The 20,275-nt window shown below is 39.9% G+C and overlaps 2 protein-coding genes across 5 annotated transcripts in view; one reads left to right on the top strand and one right to left on the bottom strand.

The window, feature by feature from the left end:
* pde6a (phosphodiesterase 6A, cGMP-specific, rod, alpha) overlaps positions 1-20,275 on the bottom strand; it is a 144,842-nt gene that overhangs the window by 25,768 nt on the left and 98,799 nt on the right. The window contains exons 3-5 of one of the 2 annotated variants that reach the window (XM_036127793.1): positions 3,700-3,775; positions 2,088-2,421; positions 1,173-1,314 (exon numbers count right to left, since the gene is read on the bottom strand). In XM_036127793.1, the coding sequence (XP_035983686.1) occupies positions 1,173-1,314; positions 2,088-2,421; positions 3,700-3,775 (552 nt within the window). The remainder of the gene's footprint in view (positions 1-1,172; positions 1,315-2,087; positions 2,422-3,699; positions 3,776-20,275) is intronic. The other variant, XM_021316060.2, reaches the window with a different exon arrangement.
* Positions 7,254-18,458, top strand: slc26a2 (solute carrier family 26 member 2). 3 transcript variants are annotated; one of them, XM_012861769.3, is made up of 6 exons: positions 7,254-7,353; positions 8,318-8,428; positions 9,365-9,961; positions 10,108-10,398; positions 11,937-12,385; positions 16,169-18,458. In XM_012861769.3, exons 3-6 carry the CDS (start codon positions 9,380-9,382, stop codon positions 16,989-16,991), a joined length of 2,145 nt encoding a protein of 714 aa, XP_012717223.2. In that variant the 5' UTR covers positions 7,254-7,353; positions 8,318-8,428; positions 9,365-9,379; the 3' UTR covers positions 16,992-18,458. The 3 variants fall into 3 exon arrangements, with proteins under 3 accessions (XP_012717223.2, XP_012717225.2, XP_012717224.2); XM_012861770.3 differs by lacking the exon at positions 7,254-7,353 and adding an exon at positions 7,383-7,568; XM_012861771.3 differs by lacking the exon at positions 8,318-8,428.

Genomic DNA, 20,275 nt, shown 5'->3' with positions numbered 1-20,275 from the left:
TCTTCAAATGCATAAACACAGAGTAATTGCACCTTAAATTATGAATTAAATCCACCCTGTAACTGAAGGGATCTTTAAATTCAGTTGTGTGAGGGAAGACAAACGACGAAGGGAAATTTAGGCCAGCGCTTAGTCACTCGCTGCATAATCCCCACCTACGGTGCAGCACAGGCCTCTGCTAGATTGGATTGGGATGGAAATAGCATGCACAGACACAGTGGCTTCCAGTCTGTTACTAAAAAGCCATCCTCCATGCATTAGCGCCATAAAGCCAATCAATTAAATGGAAACATTAGCAGTTTCATTACTGCCACTGGGAAAATGGAGACTTGGAGCTTTTGATCGTTACAGTGTTCTTTTATGTGCTCATGTGAGGCCGTGACTTCACGGTCTGAGTTTTCAAGCAGAACGAGGTCTGTTCTGTCATGGCTCACAAGGAAAGGCACAACTGGCAGGCCTGGCAGCAGAAGTGCCAGATCAAAAAAAAAAAAAAAAAAATATCAAAAAGGCAACAATTATCCCTGGTCTGTTTTCTTTATACATCCGCAGCTGAGCTCGCTAATCTCACATGAAAGGATGTGACTGAACTGATACAGTGAAGTGCTTGTAATGCATCAGGTAAGTTTTGTCTCCTGCTGCATTATGACCAGTAAATGTCAGAGTAACACTTTGGGCAGGTGTGGGCGGCGGTGGTGGATGTCATGTGGATCTGTGGGAGCATGATGGGTACATAAGGAAAAAGCTTGCTGGCTATTTTCAAATGTCAAAGGTATTGGCTTTAATGAGATTGAGCTGGCTTTGGTTGAATGGAATTAGATACAGCCGAGCAGTGGGATCTTGGTGCCCTCTGGTGGCCGATTACAAAGAAAACAAAATAGACATTTTAATTTTATACATAACTATTTTGTCAATTGCATGGGTTACTCCCATAACAAAATGGACAACTTACGCCAGTGGCTTCCCTGTTGATAAATAAAGAAATATATACATACATAAAATTGCTGTCTCAAAAATGCAGCAATAAATTTGTCATTTTTCACAGAATTAATACTGAAGTAGTTTCAGCTAATTTTGTGTCTTTCTATATCAGAGTTGCATGGCTTTTGTCAGACAAGGTATGGGTTTGAAAGTGGTCACCAGAAAACAAAGGAACCAAAGGTAAAGTGGCCTGCCTGTGACACGTCGGGAATGTTGACCATCTTCTTGCTGGTGGCCACATGGCCCACTATGCCCATGTCAAGCGGGTACACGATTTCACTGTCGGGCTGCACCAGGCATTCATCGAAAGTTGCATTTTTATGGACGTTGAATAACCTAAATAGCAAAAAGGAAAAAAGAGGGAAAACATACAATAAATGAACACAGTTGGAAGATGGTTTCTTTTATGCCTTTTGTTGCATTTCATTTCCCAATGCCGTGATTTTCATCCTGGTCCTCAGGACTCATTCTCCTGCATGTTTTAGGTGCTTCCCTGCCTTCACGTGCCTGACTTAAATAAACTGGTGATGAGGAGGCCTCTGTAGCCCTTGATGGCTGCTCAAGAGATAATGCAATCATGTGATTCAGGTTTGCTGGAGCAGAGAGACATCTAAAACATGTAGGGCAGTGGGTCCTGAGGACCAGGATTGACAACCACTGCCCTAATGCATTTCTATTTCTTATTTGATGTTCCTTACCTCTGTTGTTTTCCTGCAAATTTTTGAATTATCTTGTATATGAATTAAGCTGTACAGTAAACTTGCCTTACTTTTATAACGAGCAAATGAAAACTTAAAGTGTCAGAAATTAACGGATCTCACTGAAGTTAGGAGAATAAATCGATGCCTCGCTCACACTGTTGGCCCTGAAGCATTTCAGTTATTTAAAGCCTCCACATTAGCAGTAACATTAGTGTGTAGCTGTGGTGAATTCCTGAGGGATAAGAAATGTAGGACTGCATCAACACGAAGACTGCAAGTTAAAAGAGCTGATCACATATAGAGATATATAATTATCTAGAGCTATGCTAACCTGAAAAACTGTGGGAGGTTGGGTCTCAGAAATAACTTTCAACACATGTTAATAAAAGTAACAAACGTCTCAGTGACCTTGTGGCGAGCTCAGCCACGCCGTTCCTCTGCCGGTACATGAAGAGGCTCATGCGGTCCGCCCTCATCATGAAGCTCAGGTGTTTCATGAGCTTGAAGACCGAGCGCTCAGTCTGCAGGTTGTCCTGTATGTCCCGCACCAGGTCGAAAAGAACCTCACTCTCATCCACCATCGTCAGATCGTGGTAGGTGCTGATGTCCAACACAGGCTGCCGGTTGCTGTCCAGCAGGTCTGAGATTATTTTGGGCTTCAGATTCGTGTCATAGTACTGCTTTGCAAATGAAGGGTTGGCATCCAGGAACTGCTCTGCTGCAGCTGCGTCCACCATGACTGCTGCAAAAAAGACAATGTTTCAACATAGGTATTAATGACTATGTAGTGTCTGTACATTTATTGGCACCCTTGATGAAAAATAAATAAATTAAATGTTATTTTCAGTGGCATTATCTCATCTCATATTTACATTTTTTTTGGTAAAAAAAACTGTGACTACATTTATTCAGTGTGTTTTTCACAAAATCACGGTCTAACACTCATCGGCACACTTAACATTTAAATAGAATTCCATCTGTGAAGGATTTTCTTCAGTGATTCTTCTTTCCTTGAGGTTTAAATGTGACATGACAAAGAGGCCCATTCTTCAAAATAAGAAAGACAAGAAAACATCCCTCTCCTGTCTTGTAGAATTGTGATGATCTTCATAAGTCAGTAAATGGCTAGAAGAAAACAGCCATTTAGCTAACCTAGCCCATATTGCTAGTGTTGATTATCTTCCCACCACACATGGTCAGGAGGATGATAAATACGTGTATAACAAAGCGTGGCCTCACAAGGTCCCACAGTCTCCATCAAAACCATTAAAAATGTGCCTAATGCCAACTGGCAGATCAGAAGGCATGTCTAGAAAAAACCCTGCTTGTCTTGCCAACATAAACATATGTAATCAGCCTGCATGTGAATTTAACTGGAAAAGTGTGCTGAGGTTGAGATGCCACTAAGGTGGAGCTTTTTGGTGACAGGTACCCCAGGTTGGGTCAGCATAAAACAAAAAATAAACAAAATTAAATAAAACGTTTCTCCTCTTTTAATGGTGGAGAAGATGCAATGGTATGGACCTTTTTGTTTTCCAAAGGCCCCAGAAACTCTTTAAAATTAAAACAAGGTTTTAGTTCAAATCTGGAGGACTTTGCCAGAAAACTTCATCCCTTGGTCATACCCCCTTACGTTTGAGTAGTCATCACAGCCCCATTTTAATATTTAGTGTATTGAAACATAATTCACCTGAAGCGAATGACCATTTAGAGTTAGTTTAATATAACATCCAATAAACATAACAAATGTTGATTTTTGTTGTGGTCAGATCAATTAATTTATTTGTACTGGAATAAATTAATAGATCTCACCACTTGAAATCAAACTTTTAAGCAAATAGTGGAATAAGCAAATAGTTTTCCTCCAAGATCTCACCCTGGAGCTGTTAAATCTGTCTATCAAAGTTATTTAAAATCAAAAATGAAAAATTAAAGTTATGACATCAATAACAGACTTATAAAAACGAGGCGCATCTCATGAGTGTAAATTAAAATACCAATTTAAAGCACATATTTCTACCTGTTAAATCCTCGTATTGTCCCCCAGCAAAGTGTGTAATCCCGTCTGTCCTCCTTACCAACCCAGGTGCAGGTGTCTGAGAAGAGAAAGGGATTACAAGGATGGCTTTAAATGGTCATGTGTGGACATAATCCGGCATCCAATTACAAACACGCGTATTACAAAAGCGACCAGTGTTTAATGACACGATGGGGGATTGTTCTGTTTGTCTCCAAACAACTAGCCTTATAAGACCTTAGGAAAGAAACATGCATATATTTAATGCTGTGAACCTGTAGAGGAGTGTTCACATGCAAAAATATTACAAACGGAAACCTTCAGCCAAATTGGTTGTATCTTCTTTATACTGGGATGCTCTCGCAAAATCTTTACTAGTTTGCCTAAGATTTAGGAAGGTTTGAGCTTTGATGTACTGTAATGTAACTCTTTAATTCGCATTAGTGAAAGTGTTTTTTTTTTTTTTTTTGATTTTTTTAGAAGCGGTTATCTCAGCTCTGTCCGGTGTACAGACATTAGATTATTAGGAATGCAATATGTATATCTGAAACCATGTGCAACCAACAGACATTGGGTCACCAGATTATTAAACAGAGTTCACCTGTGTGTAATTTAATCTCTGCATGAATCCAGCTGTTCTGTGAAGGTCATAGAGGTTTTTTTAGACTACGTGAGGAAACAAATAGCACCATGAAGACCGATGAAAGGACCAGATAGGTCAGGGATAACCTTGTAAAGAAGTCTAAAATATGGTTTTGGCCTTTAGTAAACCTGGAGGCTCTGCAGAGTCACAGCTGTTGACAGGGCAGCTATATGTTATCTATTCCACAAATATATTCTCGGTCAAAAAGTGGAAAGAAGAAAGAAAGTTGATTAAATAAATAGCTATATAGAGACACAACAAACATGTGGAAGAATGTATTCTGGTTAAATGAAATAAAAATACAATGTTTTAGAAGAAAGCCAATGGTGCACATCACTGCACCCTCCCCAAACAAACTGCTGCTGCATCATAATGCTTTGTTAAGAAGTTGGTCGATCACATGAAGTCCCAGTAAATAACAACTGTGGTTGTAACATGACAAAACGTGGAATGCTCAGAGGGGTATGGACACTTTTGCAAGGCACTGGATCTCAGATTAAATATATGAACACAAAGATGTTCACAGACTTAGAGCCATTACACATGAAAAAAAAAGATATTTTCTGATTCTTGTGACGCTAAACACTATTAGCAATGACATTGCTGTAAATTCTATGAATTTATCTGTTCCATTATTTAAAACATTTAAGAAACATATTTACCAAACGTTATTTCTACATGTTCTACATGTCTCACTTGTATGAGTTTTTCCACATGGAAGTGGAGAGAGAAGAAAGTGTCCGCAGTGAGTAGAGTCTGTGGCAATAACCCCGGGTTTCTTCTGGAATCTACAGGTGTGAATATCTACCTGAGAGGCCATCTGTGATCCAATAACATGGTCCGCTGCCCTCACCACCTGCTGCCGGTTCTTCCTGTTCTTCTGTGAGCAGCTACAGAACCATATGGTGGATCTTTATCTTAACCATCTTTATTTGCCATTGCAACTTTTTTGAAGATTCCAATGAAATTTGACTGCTGAGTTTAACCCAACCCTAAAGGAGCAATAGTCTACCACTGTTGGTGCCTGGGAGCATTATGGGGCTTAGGGACCCCAAGCTGGATGTGTGGGGTGATTCATACCGGGGTACTGGCACCGTTCTAAAAAAAACACACACACACACACACACACACACACACACACACACACACACACACACACACACACACACACACACACACACACACACACACACACACGGGCACAGGCACAAAGCTGATTTAATGAAGTTTAAAGAATAAAAGTAAAATAGCAATCAAGTAAAATAGAACTGGGGAACTTTCGACTTTCCAAGACAGATGTCGATGGAGATTGAATTTAGAAATTATGTCACTCCAGAGTTAAATGCAATCTCATTTTGAATTGGAGAGCAATTTCCCTTGACCTTTTAGTGTAGACTACTACTAAAGTATTTCTTTTCTCTTTTAAGCATTCAGACATAAAGAAACATGTTCACAAATAAAGTCTACAGAACGACGTGCCTCTGGTTTAATGTATTACATACCACCAGAAGGGCAGATCAAAAATCAGTTATCGGAGTTAGATCATGAATAAACAGTTCTGAAATGTGTGGGCTTTCTATTTGATTGTTTCCACCTGGAAATTGGAAATCTCTGCTTTTGAATACAAATGCATTGCACCACATTTCCAAAATTTAAAAAAGGAGTTGGTTTGAGTTTTAAAGCCTTACAGATGTAGGGTTGTTTGTACTTTTATTACCTTAGAGCGGGTGAAATTTTACCTCCTCTAATGTCTACATAATTGTTTTTTATCTTTTTATCTAAGTATGCAACATACTTTATAAAAATGCATTTCTAATTTATGTGTTAGCTATTATTATTCTGTTTATATTTTGTTATAAGTAAATAATAATAATAATAATAATAATAATAATAATAATAATAATAATAATAATAATAATAATAATAATAATAATAATAATAATTGGTATTGTTATTATTATTATTTGTATTATTATTAATTATTATTAACTGTGTAACCAGAAAGTTTATTGAGAGGTTTCTACTAAATGACATTTGGTTAATTTCAGAACAAATTAGGCTTTCTTGTATAATAATATTGCAAATACAGTAAAACAAATACGGCAAATAGATACAAAGATGCTATATTCACAGAATTATGAGTTTTTATTGCAAAATTTTAACTATGACTACATTAAAACAATACAGTAGGTCTCGTTAGACCAAATCTAGTTGAAACCACTGAGCTATATCATACACTGGAGTGCTAATCACCGTCTGTTTGAACGAGTCGCTTTGAAGCCACCAGCCGCCATATTGGTACTCCCTATTTCCCCCCAGTAACTAGGGAATATGTGCGCTACAGCATCGAATGACGAGGATTTTCTCATGTTCAGGGGGGGCTTAAAACTTTTAAAATGTCAAATGCCATATAGTTTTATGTTATGTTCTAAAAATATGAAGTACTGAGAAAGTCATGTGCTGAAATATTTTGCATTTTATTCATTTAAATATATATGTTTAACATTTATAAATATATAAATAACAATGTACAACAACATATATTTACATATGTGTATACATATATATACATATATACATATACACATACTTATATATACATATATGTATATTTAATATGAATAACATGTAAAATATTTTATTATATATTATATAAGTTGATAGTGTTAGTACATCCACTGACTGTAGAATTACCTGTGAAACGTTTTCACTCAGCCAGAAAACTGCTTGTTGTTGCAACCAAATCCTGTGGGATTCTGTGAGAGTAGGGAGTAGCAAGATGGCGGCCAGTGGCTTCAGTTTTTCGGCAAAATCAGCACTCCAGTGTATTATACAGCTCAGTGGTTGAAACCCATTGGTCTCGCTGATGGCATGACGCAAACACGTTTGCTGTAAACGTCATCACGTACGGAATGACAGTCAAGCGTAAAATGAATCCGAAGCGGAATAAAACTCGACCGATGGGAAGTAGCAACAGGAGGAAAAGTTCGTAACAGCGCTTCATTCGGTGGCAGGTTAGTGACTTTAAACGTAAAGTCTCCCTCTCTGGATAACATCCGGTTGCGTCAGCTTACGTAAGATGCTTAAAGTTTTCGTCGGTGTCCACGTTGACAACTTGTTTACAATGGTGCCCATTCATATAGGACGCTGGCAGTTAGGTAGACTGGTTAGTCTGGGACCTGAGCGCTGAATTATCCGTGCTTTTAACGACGTGGTTGTGCATTCTGGTGTAAGTATCGGTGACTTCCTCAGCAAACATCCAATAATCTAAGCTTTTCCTGGTGTGTGTGTAAGTTAAAGTTACTATAAAGTCGAATTTCATTTGAAAAGGTCAATTTAAACACATTTTACGTTCCTTTTGTATTGAACCTTTTTCAAAGGAAGACACGCTGTCACTCTAAACGTGTTGTTACCCTGTTTCCACTGTGATATTATGCATCATCTACCAGTAATAATAGCAAGGGAGTGCTGCTGATGTTTGCATCTCGGAGAGGCCGCAAAGGTCGTGGGTTCGAAACTCAGTTTGTCAGTCCGGCTCCCGGAGCAAGACGCCTGACCACAGATTTCTCCCTGTGTGGCAGCACACTGCTCTCTACAGGATGGATAAATCGCAGAGACCTATGGCCTCTCTGGGACTACAAAAGGAAATATTTATTTTATTTAATAACCATTTATTCGGTGACCTATGACAGTCAGAGAAATGATAAATTTCCATTTTCCCTTATTCGCCCTAACAGTTTATCGTCCTTGCATTTGTCGCTGTCAGCCATTAAAACCTTGAAAGTGCGTGCCTTTTTTTTCCCCCTGCAAGGGATGCTTTATGCATGAGCTGGACTGTATGAATAAGCTGAACTAAATTTTATTCAGAAATCATATGATGAAATAAAAAAAAAAAGGACACGTGTTTTGGTCTGGGCAAAATGTCAAGTCACAGTAGAGACATCCATGTTTCTCTATTCCTCTGTGCAATTGTTACAGGAATCCAAATGTGAAGGGGATTTTCAGATCGTTCTGCCTGTTTCCCTGGGGCTGCACCGTGCGGGAGTCGTTATTCCTGTCGCCTTGCAGCAAGAAGATCCCTACCCTTAGGTACGAGTGTGTACGTGCATGTTTTTTTTAAAAACTTTGTCCAGTGTGTCTCTGTGTTGCCCTGTGATGGACTGGTGACCTGTCCAGGGTGTACCCTGTCTCTTGCTAGTGGAGATAAGCACCAGCCCTCCCGTCCACTATTAATGCCGATTTCATAGTAAAATACATTGACAAGGACATTATGAATAGGGCTGGGTATCATTTAGGATGAGCCGATTCGATTCGATACTCGGTACAGCTCAACTTAATTTGATTTGACTCCAATATCGATATTTGTTACTTTCAAATTAATGCCCAAAGTCATTCAATCAACAAAACCAGCCAAATATTATATATGTTAAATTTATTGGACACTGATATATTAACCGGAAAATAAAGTGCATTTGGTTCAGTGCATTTAACGTGTCACAGAAACTAAAAATGTGCCCAAATTTCGCAGATTCCTCTCACTTGCACTTCCGCGCTGTGAACAGTAATGACGCGCTGTAATCACGCCCCCTAGGGGTAGGAAGGTATATTGATATTGAAAGCCAGAATATCGATATTAAATCATTTTTAAAAACATTGATATTAATCTTTGTATCAAATTTTATGCACAGCCCTAATTATGAAAACCGATGGGAAAAGTGAATCATGATGTTATAAAGAGGATAAGCATCACCTACCTGAGGAAGAGGTGGCACCATAATGCACTATGGCAACACTTTAAGGTGGCGGTGTTCTATGCCATGGAGGCTGTGGCTTCTTTATGAGGGATAACGGACATTGCCACAAAGTAAAATCTGTTTAGCAATTGTTTGAGGAGCCCAAGACCAACTTTGAGGCATCGACTTGCATTCCCACTGTTAGGATAGTGGTGGTGATATTATGTCTGAATGTTCCATGATGTTGACTGTTGATGTCTGCCATGATGACTACCGAACTTTGTCACTGCAGGAGCTGAAGCTAAACATGCTGCATGAGGATGGTGCTGAGGCTCACCTGCAGGAGCCATTGATCCTGGAAAGAGTTGAGAAGGAATCGGAGAAGAAATGGTACACTGTTGTGTCGGAGCGGGCGAAGAAGCACTGCTCGTGCAGCCCGCAAAAGGCGAAATCCAAAATACTGGGCTTTGTCCCCATTCTGAAGTGGCTGCCGCACTACAAGCTCAGGGAATGGATTCTGGGGGACATTATGTCAGGGATTATCGTTGGAATCCTGCTGGTTCCTCAGTCCATAGCTTACTCCTTACTGGCTAGTCAAGACCCTATATATGGTCTGTACACTTCCTTCTTCTCATCGATCATTTATGCCATCCTGGGCTCCTCGAGACACATCTCCGTGGGGATATTTGGAGTCCTCTGCCTGCTCGTGGGCCAGGTTGTGGATAGGGAGTTGGCTCTGGCAGGATACCTCCCAGAAAGCAGCACTGGCATCAACAACACTGAAAGCTTGTTGGCTGGCCAGGAGAACAGCAGTGCTGTGGCGTGTGATAGGAGCTGCTATGCAATCACAGTAGGAGCAACGGTCACCTTCACCGCTGGCATTTACCAGGTACATTTAATATCCCAGTTGGTCCAAATAAAGTTTGTTTTTGATGTGTAGTTTGGCTTATATCACTTTATAGCGGTTAGTAAATTTTTGTGGACTTATTTAGTTTTCAACATGGCTGCTTACTCCTGTCGATCTCTTTCTCTCAGGTGCTGATGGGGCTTTTGCAGGTAGGCTTTGTCTCTGTCTACCTCTCGGATTCCCTCCTCAGTGGCTTTGCGACAGGGGCCTCCCTGACCATCCTCACATCCCAGCTCAAGTACCTTCTGGGCCTGAAGATTCCCCGTCCGCAAGGCTGGTTCACTCTGTTCAAGACCTGGTACGGTCTGTTCGCCAACTTGGCCCAAACCAACATCTGTGACCTAATCACCAGCTTGGTGTGTTTGGCCGTCCTTATTCCAGCAAAGGAGCTGAATGATCGTTTCAAATCCAAGCTAAAGGTGAAAATCTTGTATTCTGTTTGCATGTTTCAGACTAGTAGGCACTCGGAGTCATCCAGCTTTGTACGGCGTCATAAAATAAGTCCTTCCTGGGATAAGGTAGGGCTGGATGATAATTCAACAACGTTAGGTATCGATCGATAGACGTATATCGATGATAGATAAAAAGGGTAAATAAAAAGTTCAATAGAATACCAGTTTTCCTTCCTTATGCATTTTAGCCATGTAGGTTAATATTACAGTCATTACATCCTCCCAACCAATCGCAACGCAGACCCAGGAAACAGTCCGTCACCAAGCTCCGCCCCCTTCGAAGGGTTCAGAGAGCGCACGTTTTTTTTTTCTTTTTTAAAAACTTGTAGTTTTGGTAAAAAGTTGGTTGAATAAAGGGTTAAGTTGAGTTTGAAAAAAAAATAGGTTGCTAAGCAGCAGCATAAAATGGCTAGAGCTGCACTTAAAATATATATATTTAAATAAAAATATATATATTTGATATGGATTTGTTGATAATTATCGATCAATATGATTTCTATTTTATCGCTATGTTTTTTTTTTTTTTTTCTATATCTTCCAGCCCTAGGTTACGGTACATCTGTGAGTCTGTGCTGCTCTCTTCTTCTCATGTATCTAGCGGACCGTACTCTCACAAGCCTAATTAGTGCACTCTTTGATAGACTATGTGTTTCTAGCTGCATGTACTTATGTAATTATATAAAGCCATCAAAGCTTTATCCTAAATATCTCACAGGTACATTTTTTTTTAACAAACAGCTAAAGAATATCCTGCTGGGATACATACAAGTATAATTATAACACAACATAGGTCATCTCGATATAAACTGTATAGTCTCATGCTAAATCTCTTCTAAAAAAAACCCCAATAAAAACTTGATATTATTTTTAAATCTTGACATATTTCCCAGCCTTAGCTGGTTGTGTGGTTGTGCTGCCAGTTTATCTCAGATCTGCTGAAACACTAATTAGCTAACTGCAAAGTTAGCAGTGCTGGTTTAGTTGCAGCTTAAAAAGTCTGCAGTGACAACAGGGAGCTGTCTGTATAATCCTGTCTTCACTGTCCACACTTCCCATTTCTGTTCTGCTAAAGACAGAATGCCCTGAGAATGAAACTATGCTGACTGACCTAATTAGGATTAGGATGCTGAATGTTTGGATTGATTAGATCTGTTTCAATTGAATTTCAAAGCATCAACTCACTGAAAGTTTGTGGCTGATTGGGTTCAGTCTTTTGCTTCACTGGTGATGAAATGTTTTGTGTGTGTGATAATGAACCTTGATCAAACCATGTTTGCCTTCACAGATTTGGATGGATTTTTGGTTATGTTTAGTAGAAATTATGCATGCAACTTATAAAAAAAATGGTAAAGCATGCATGAAGCAGGCTTATGGTAAGCTCCATCCCTAAATCATAGTCTATGACCAAACCCAGGTAGCCAGCCATTAGCTCCAAATGCTAACTTTCATTTTGAACAGAATGTTTTCTCTACCAGGCTAAATTTACTCCTCTTGTTGTCTCCCAGGCGCCGATACCATTCGAGCTGTTCGTAGTTATCGTTGCCACCCTTGCCTCTCACTTCGGCCACTTCAACAGCGAATACGGTTCAGGAGTGGCTGGAGACATCCCCACGGGCTTCCTCCCCCCTCAGCTGCCGGCGTGGAAGCTGATCCCCAACGTGGCCGTGGACGCCTTTTCCATTGCCATCGTGGGATTCGCCATCACCGTCTCGTTATCCGAGATGTTCGCCAAGAAGCACGGCTACACGGTGGACGCCAACCAGGAAATGTACGCCATTGGCTTCTGCAACATCCTGCCTTCCTTCTTTCGCTGCTTCACGACGAGCGCTGCGTTGACGAAAACGCTGGTCAAGGAGTCAACGGGGTGTCAAACGCAGATGTCGGGGCTGGTCACTGCTGTCGTTCTGCTGCTGGTGCTTCTGGTTATCGCTCCACTCTTCTATTCCCTTCAGAAGTGAGTATATTTGAAAAATTAACATCTTAATAGTGTTACTGAACTGCAACTACTATTTTTGCATAGTAATATCACATTTCCCCAATAATTTCTGCTCCTTGTCATCAGGGTTTTAATGTTATGCATCTATATATCTATCAGATATTTGTTAAACAAAATTAAGATAAATTTTGTAGGTAAGAAAAAGGTCAAATCGCTCTCTTTTTTTATCAATGTCTCCTGCATACTATCAAAATGCTTTGGTTGCTTTTTAACTAATCTTTGAGTTCTCCCAAAAACGTCACAATCCACATCACACACGTCAAACGTAGAAGATCAAACTTTGACATGCCATAGTCAGAACTTCTGAGTGCCCTGTGTTTCAGGAAATGGGAGGTTTCGCAGCGTACAGCAGGATTTGCTTGTGTTTACCTTAACGAGAGGGGTTTCAAAGGTAGACTTGGACAAATACACATAACCTCTGGTTATAGTTCCCGTCCCATGTTGACTTGCCTGCCTCTCAGTCAGCAGGAGCCCTGCTCAGTACAAAGCCCGGATACAGATGTTTTAAAATGCCCAGATAGCCATTCAGTAGCAACAATACATGGGCAGTGAAATAAAGAAAAGCAAATATCATCACTGGATGAATGCAGATTAACTCGCTCACATTAAGCCCCTGCAGTACTATAATCCCCCCACTTTGTTATGTTACAACCTTCTGTGTATTTTAGTGGGATTTTATGTGGATGATCAACATAAAGTAGTGTACAGTTGGGATGTGGAAGGGAAACAGTGCATAGTTTAACATTTTTTTCCATTTATTTGTTGTAGATCGGTGTGGCATGCATTTGCTGTTTTAAAATATCAGCAATCGGCCATGATGCCGCACACGTTTCCAGTTTTTAAACGAGCATGCCTTTAAGCAGCTAAGCTTTGCTGCAGGTTTGTTGACAAAGTGACGCTCCTGTCTGTCAGATTTTTTTTCAGCCATTTTATCTTTATGACTGGTGCATGATGAGTGGGTGCCGGTTGCAAAGGATTACATTAACATTCACATGACATGGGGGTACGAATCAATGAAGAGTGAGCTCGCCTGAAGCCCGACGAAGCCGCTGCACCAGCTACATGTGTTTTCACATGGTTGCCAGATCTCGTGCAAATTGGTGCCTGTTTCACACTTTTCCTCTTTCTCACTGTCTCACTCTGCCCAGACAAACTCCACTTGAACATTGGCAACCCTGGTTTACAACATATTAAGGGTGAGATGCTGCGTGTGTGGCGACGTGCACAACGTGTTTAAAAGTTACAGAGCAGACAGCAGAAGATAAAAACAGTCTTTGTCCTCAGGACCAGCAGCTGCAGCGTGTTCCACAGCTGTTGTGTGCAGTTAGTTTGCCGACTCTTGTTGGTGCGATATCCACTCCACGCTTGTAGGTTTGCACTTGTTTGCAAAAGCCCAAAGTTAAAAAGCTTGATTGGAACGGATGGATTTGAAGTTGAATGTCAAAAATGCAGCATGTAGTAGTTTAAATGGGAGTGTTAGTGGAATCTCTCAGAATTACTGACAGATTTAAAAAAAAAAAAACACACTTAGACAGCTCTGTGCAGGGAGCGTCACTCGTTTATCAGACTTTTGTCATAGTTAGTGACATCTTTCTGCCTGTGGATTTTGTAATCTTCGCAAAAAATGACCTAAAGGCTTTGGGAGGATACTGTATTGAAAGCAACATGGACATTAAAAGGAAATTTGTAAATGGATATATTCTTGAAAAACAAGAACATTTCTGAATGCTTAACTTCTTTTTTTTTTTCCAGACACAGTGTATTTTTTAAAGTTGGAAGTTGACAAAAACACTTTGAGCAAACTTGCATGTTTTCACCACCAGATTATTCAAGTCTACTGCTACTGGTTCATCTAAAACCTGTGCAGCAGCAGGCTGAAAGAAAGGGAGAAAAGAAATGTGATCATATGTTAGAAAAAATAAGAATGACTTATAATAACAACATCTTTAATGATTGTGTTTCAAACATTTATTGATATCATTAAAAATAGACAGGGATTTCCTTAAACAATACAATACCACTTTATTTATAAAGTCCTTTAAAAATAAAGTGCTGCACACCGATTAAAGACTAATAACATGCAGAAATACCCTTGCCAGCTTTAGCAACAGAATTACAGTAAAACTATGACCAATGAATAAAATGTCACTAATATAAAACTAAGAAAAATTGATAAAATAATGCAATAAAAATATATAATAATACCCCTGGAGAAACAATGTTTTTTTTTAATAGAAGATTTAAAAGCAGAGAGTGAGTCAGCCTGGCTGATTTGCAGTGGCAGCTTATTCCACAGTTTGGGGACAGCGAGTGAAAACACTCCCTCACCTCTCGGCTTTCTCTTTGGCTTCGGGACAACCAGCAGTGACTGATCAGCAGACCTGAGGGACCATGCCTTTTGAAATAGGTCAGACAGATACTGAGGGGTAAGACCATGTAAACACTTAAAACAAGTAAAATAACTTTGAAATCAATTCGGAATCGAACCGGAAGCCAAAACAGGAGTAATGTGTTATTGTTTTCTTTGTATCAGTTAAAAGGCGTGCAGCAGCATTGTGGGCCAGCCGAAGTCAATTAAAGACTGTCTCAGCCAAACATTACAGTAATCTAGACGAGTCGTAATAAAAGCATGAAAAGAAAAGGTTTAACTTTAGACAGTTGTCTCAGATGGTAAAAGCTCATCAACTTATCCTACTGGTTGGTCATTATCCCTGCCTGTAAACTGTTTTACCAGTCAAATTCTTATTTTTTTTCTGGGACTCTTTCAAAGTCTAAATCGGTTATGATTTACCTTCCCATCCGTTCAGCTTTAACAGAACTACCGCTAAGTAAAAACCAGCAGTAATACTCTTCTTGCATTTATTCAGTTTATGCAAATTCTGCATCCGGGCATTAACACGTAGTTACGTCCATGCATGGAAACTTCCTACAGGAGCAGAAAATGCATTAATCTTCCAGAGTGTAGAATGCAGCAATCTCCCACAGGGTTCCTACGGGTCCTTGAAATCCTTGAAAGTTTGTGAATCCGAAAAAATTAATTCAAGGCCCTTGAAAGTTCTTGAAAACAGCCAAAAAAAAGTTCACACGGATGACGACTCGTGTCATTATTTTACTACCACACGATCTTTTAAAGTTATGTTGATTCCGCAGACTTTTAATTTGCAAAAGTATGTTCGATCTTCTTCGTTAGTTTGTAGGCTACGGTTTAGGCCTACGTGCGTCCAATAGGTTACATTCATGCAATGTTGCCAACGCAGTGACTTTGTCGCTATATTTAGCGACTTTTCAGAGTCAAAGTGAAAAACTAGCTTAATCAAAGATGAAAGTAAGTGAAACAAATTGATATAATTCTGAACATCTCAACGCTGCACTTTTTTCCATAAAATTCCATGAAACGGTAGGCTAATGTACATCTTATATGTAATGTAGTACGGCATAGCCATGTACTGTGGATATAAATGTAGGCTATGAATTAAGTCCACTTTCTTGCATTGCTTCTGACCCAACAACTTCTATGCCGTTTAGTCTTTTATTGAATTTGCATTGTATTAAAATATGATAACCTATTCAGCGGTCACAGTAGGTAAATGCCGCCACGTGTGGTCCTTGAATTTGAGGAAAATGGTCCTGGAAAGTCCTTGAAAGGTCCTTGAATTTGATGTTCACCAAGGTGTGGGAACCCTGCTCCCAGAGTGTCTTCCCTCCGTATTGTGACTGCTTTCTCCTTTCTGCATCTCCCAGATGCGTTTTGGCGGTCATCATCGTGGTGAACCTGCGTGGCGCCTTGAGAAAGTTCAGAGACCTTCCCCGGATGTGGCACGTCAACAGAATCGACGCTGCGATCTGGCTGATCACCATGGCCACATCAGCGCTGGTCAACACAGAGCTCGGCCTGCTGGTCGGCGTTTTGGTGTCGGCCTTCTTCGTCCTCGGCCGAACCCAGCAAGCCCAGGTCCTGGAGCTGGGCCGCACCCCGACCCGGGAGCACTACGAGAACGTGTCATCCTACCACGGCCTTCGGACACATTCTGGAGTGGCTGTGTTCAGGTACGGCGCGCCGCTCTACTACGCCAACCAGAGCCTGTTCAAAAAGTCTCTTTACAAATGTGCAGCTCTTAACCCTGTGAGGGAGAAGGCCCAGCGGTTGAAGTTCAAGAACAAAAAGCAGGAGGCCGGAGAGATGCCAAAGGGGAAGTCTGAAGATCAACTAAGCACGGAGAACGAGGCGGAAGCTGCTGCGTCTGTGACAGTGATGCTGGAGGAGAGATCTCCCATCGCCGTACGCAGCTTAGTGATCGACTGCAGCGGCGTCTTGTTCCTGGACACGGCGGGAGTGAACGCTCTGAAAGAGGTCCGCAAGGATTACCGAGAAGTTGCGGTGGAAGTGCTCTTAGCCCAGTGTAACACCTCCGTCCTGGAGTCGCTGGAGAGAGGGGGTTACTACGACAGCGAAAAAGATGGCGAGGTAGGCAAAAACAACCTGATATTCTTCACCATCACAGATGCTGTCAACTATGTGCAACGCCTAAATGTGCCTAATGGAGACTGTGGCAACAAATCCTGAAGATGCAGTAATCCATCCAAAGCTTCGTGTTTCAGTGTATGTCACATTAATCTAGTACTATGCAAAACGATGCCGACATTCAGTGATATTCTGCTGCTGCTGATGAAGTTCTGTGTTACTGGTGTACATCCAAATTATTTATTGTGCTGTCAGGGGGTTAAATCAATCTCATAGAAGATTTACTGGAAACTCTTCAGTCATGATGTTACAATATTTTCTATTCATGACCAAATGCACTCAGATTAATTGATAATAGCTCCCTCCAGCACATTGTAGGTGTCTTGAATATATTTAAGGGCAAAATGATTATATATTATTATTCAGGGACGTCCATTATTCTACTCAAAGTAGAAATGTTTATTATACATGAAATATCTTTCTTATTTTCTGTCTGTTTGCTGCTGTGGAAGGGTTCCTAAATTTGCTAGCTGTCCCATTTTGTTAGTTTTGAGGTTTACAGACAGAACAAATGGAACAAAAGCTGCCAAAGGAAGATGATCTTCAGTAAACAAAAACACCATAAATGCAGTCCTGTTTACTGAAGAAAATCTGCTTGTTATGTGAACCTCTCCCATCAATGGTTCTCTTTCCAGTCAAGCTGGAACATCAATATGCTGGAAACCAACCCCTCATACTGTCACACATAGTTTGATAATTTTATTGTTAGGGTAATACTATGGTTTCATTACACAGCCTTTCCACATTTTTGAGCCATAATTCATGTCTTAAAAATCCTGTTTGTTTTTGTCACGTCACATCGTGGCTTTCCTGTTTATGTCCAACTGTGACGACTTCAAAGCGTTCATGATGAGAAATACTGTATTTTGGGCCTCCTTATCATTTCTTCTGGCAGTACCATCATCTGACACTAAAATGACTGATGTTTATCAATGCCGCAACGAAACCAAGAGATGAAAAAAAACAAAGAGAGCAATCTGTAACAATCTTGACCAGTTTTTGAGGTCTGCAAACATCTTCAGTAAAACGTATCGTTATGATGATGATTTTAACCGGAGAACATTTATCTGTGAATGTTTTCTGATCTCCTTTTTTATAAATTAATGCTTGTGTTATAAAGTTGTAAAGGTCATTTGTGATCGTCCTGTTACCATACATTTTTATAATTTCTATTTTTTACTTTTTTGTAGCGCTCATGCTGAGATTAAACAACGCACCTACTGAATGTATCACTGTCTTCTACTGTAACATGAAACGTGCAGCTCAAGGTTATTTGCGGCGAAGTGATCGCCACCTGAGATTTTTTTTACACCCTCCTGAGGTTTCTTACAGTGGCTAGCAAAAGTATTCCCACCCCTTGAGCTTTTCCACATTTTTGTCACATTCTAACCACACATAAATATATTTTATTGGAATCTTATGCAAAAGACTAACAAAGTGGTATACGTTTGTAAAGTGCAAAGAAAATTATATATAATTTAAAAAAAATTTTACAGATAAAAAAAAAAAAACTGAAAGAACTGAATCTGTCCGCAGCACAACTATTTATAGAAGAGTGGTAAGAAGAAAGCCATTGTTAAAAGAAAAGCATAAGAGGTCCTGTTTGCAGTTTGCAGAAGCCATGTTGGGGAATGGGGACACAGCCAGCATGAAGTAGGTGCTTTGGTCAGACAAGACCAAAATTTAACTTTTTAAGCCAAAATGCAAAACGCAATGTGTGACGGAGAACACACAATTCACATGATTCTGAACATCATCGCCACTGTCAGATATGGTGGTGGCAGCATCATGCTGTGGTGTGCTTCTCTTCAGCAGGGACAGGGAAGATGGCCAGAGTTGATGGAAAGATGGATGGAGGCAAATACAGGGGAATCTTGGAATAAACCCGTTAAACAAAAGACTTTATACCGGGGCGGAGGTTCACCTTCAGGCAGAATAACAACCATAAACATAAAGCCGGGGCTACATTGGAAAGGTTTAAAACAAAACATGTTTGTGTGTGAGAATGGCCTAGTCAAAGTCCAGACCTAAACCTAATTGAGAAACTGTGGCAACATCTGAAAACTGCTGTTCACAAACACTCTCCATCCAATCTGACTGAGCTTCAGCTGTTTTGCAAAGAAGAATATGGGCAAACATTTCAGTCACTTGACGTGCAAAGCTGGTAGAAACATGCCCTAAAAGGCTTGAAGCTAGAATTGCAGCAAAATGTGGTTCCAGAAAGTATTGAGTCAGGAGGGCTGAATACTTTTGCAAAATGCCCTTTTCTGTTTGTTTTTTTTATTTGTTTATACTTCACTATTTTATACCACTTTGTGTTGATCTTTCACATGAAATTCCAATAAAATATATTTATGTTTGTGGTTGTAATGTGACAATATCTGGAAAAGTTTATGGAATACTTTTGCAAGCCACTGTATGTTTCCTAATGGCAATCACATGCCATGGGTTGGGTTCAAGATTGTATTTATTCAGTCAGCAAGATGAAGGGTAAACACACCCTTAAAAGCTTAAATATGTAGGTCATCAGAATAATAGCCAGAGCTGTTACACAATCACAACTGTAACGTCTAATAAACAACAGTCTAATCAACCTTAGAAATTTGGGTTTTCTTAATATGCTGAGGGAACAGAACTTTTTTTATGAAATGCTGGTAGAAATAGGTTTATTCTCACCCAAAATAAAATAAATAGAGAAAAGTGATTTCTGCTTTAAAAACATAAAAATAAAAAAACAACTATTATTTAGGTTTATATGTTGGTGCCTAAAGCTGTTTCTGTCTCTGTTACCAGACGTGCCTTAAACTACCAAACAACTTTGTATGTGAAGCACGTAGGACTTTGTCTCTCTAAACGTTGGTTCGTGGTGCCAACAGTCACACCCAGATGGACTCACTAGCTCGGCTGGCTTTGATTTGATAATCAGTTACAGAACAAGAGCAGTGAGATTTTTGTTTTATGGTCTTGGAGGGCAATGCATGCAGGTGTGCAGGGACACACCAGCATGCATGGCCCTGCATGTGCAGGGACTGGATTTAAAAGGATCAGGGAGGTACAAGACTGTCCTGTCCTGTTGTCAGTTTGGTTCTGTGCAACAAAGTCCACCGTGTATCTTACAGACATGTCAAACTGTTTATTATGAATGCAAATAAAACTTTAATATTGTCTGACTTTATGTATTTAAAGTATGAAGTATAAAGTAAGTATGGAAAGATTTGTATGACAACCTGTCTGTTTAGATATGTCGTTTTTTATGTGGGTAAATCCTCAATACAAAATAGGAAAATCATTTTTTAACAGTTTTTTTGTTTTAAGGCTCTGGTTGC

The sequence above is a fragment of the Fundulus heteroclitus genome, chromosome 23, assembly GCF_011125445.2.
Source record: "Fundulus heteroclitus isolate FHET01 chromosome 23, MU-UCD_Fhet_4.1, whole genome shotgun sequence".
Lineage (NCBI taxonomy): Eukaryota > Metazoa > Chordata > Actinopteri > Cyprinodontiformes > Fundulidae > Fundulus > Fundulus heteroclitus.
The sequence above is the reverse complement of the archived record's forward strand: the minus strand, read 5'-3'. Positions and strand labels throughout refer to the sequence as shown.

Excerpts from the sequence above, each read along its gene's own strand:
- slc26a2 (XM_012861771.3), top strand. The coding sequence starts at position 9,380 with ATGCTGCATGAGGATGGTGCTGAGGCTCACCTGCAGGAGCCATTGATC. Across the intron at positions 10,399-11,936 it reads GTTTCAAATCCAAGCTAAAG|GCGCCGATACCATTCGAGCT; the intron begins GTGAAAATCTTG and ends GTTGTCTCCCAG. Across the intron at positions 12,386-16,168 it reads CTCTTCTATTCCCTTCAGAA|ATGCGTTTTGGCGGTCATCA; the intron begins GTGAGTATATTT and ends TGCATCTCCCAG.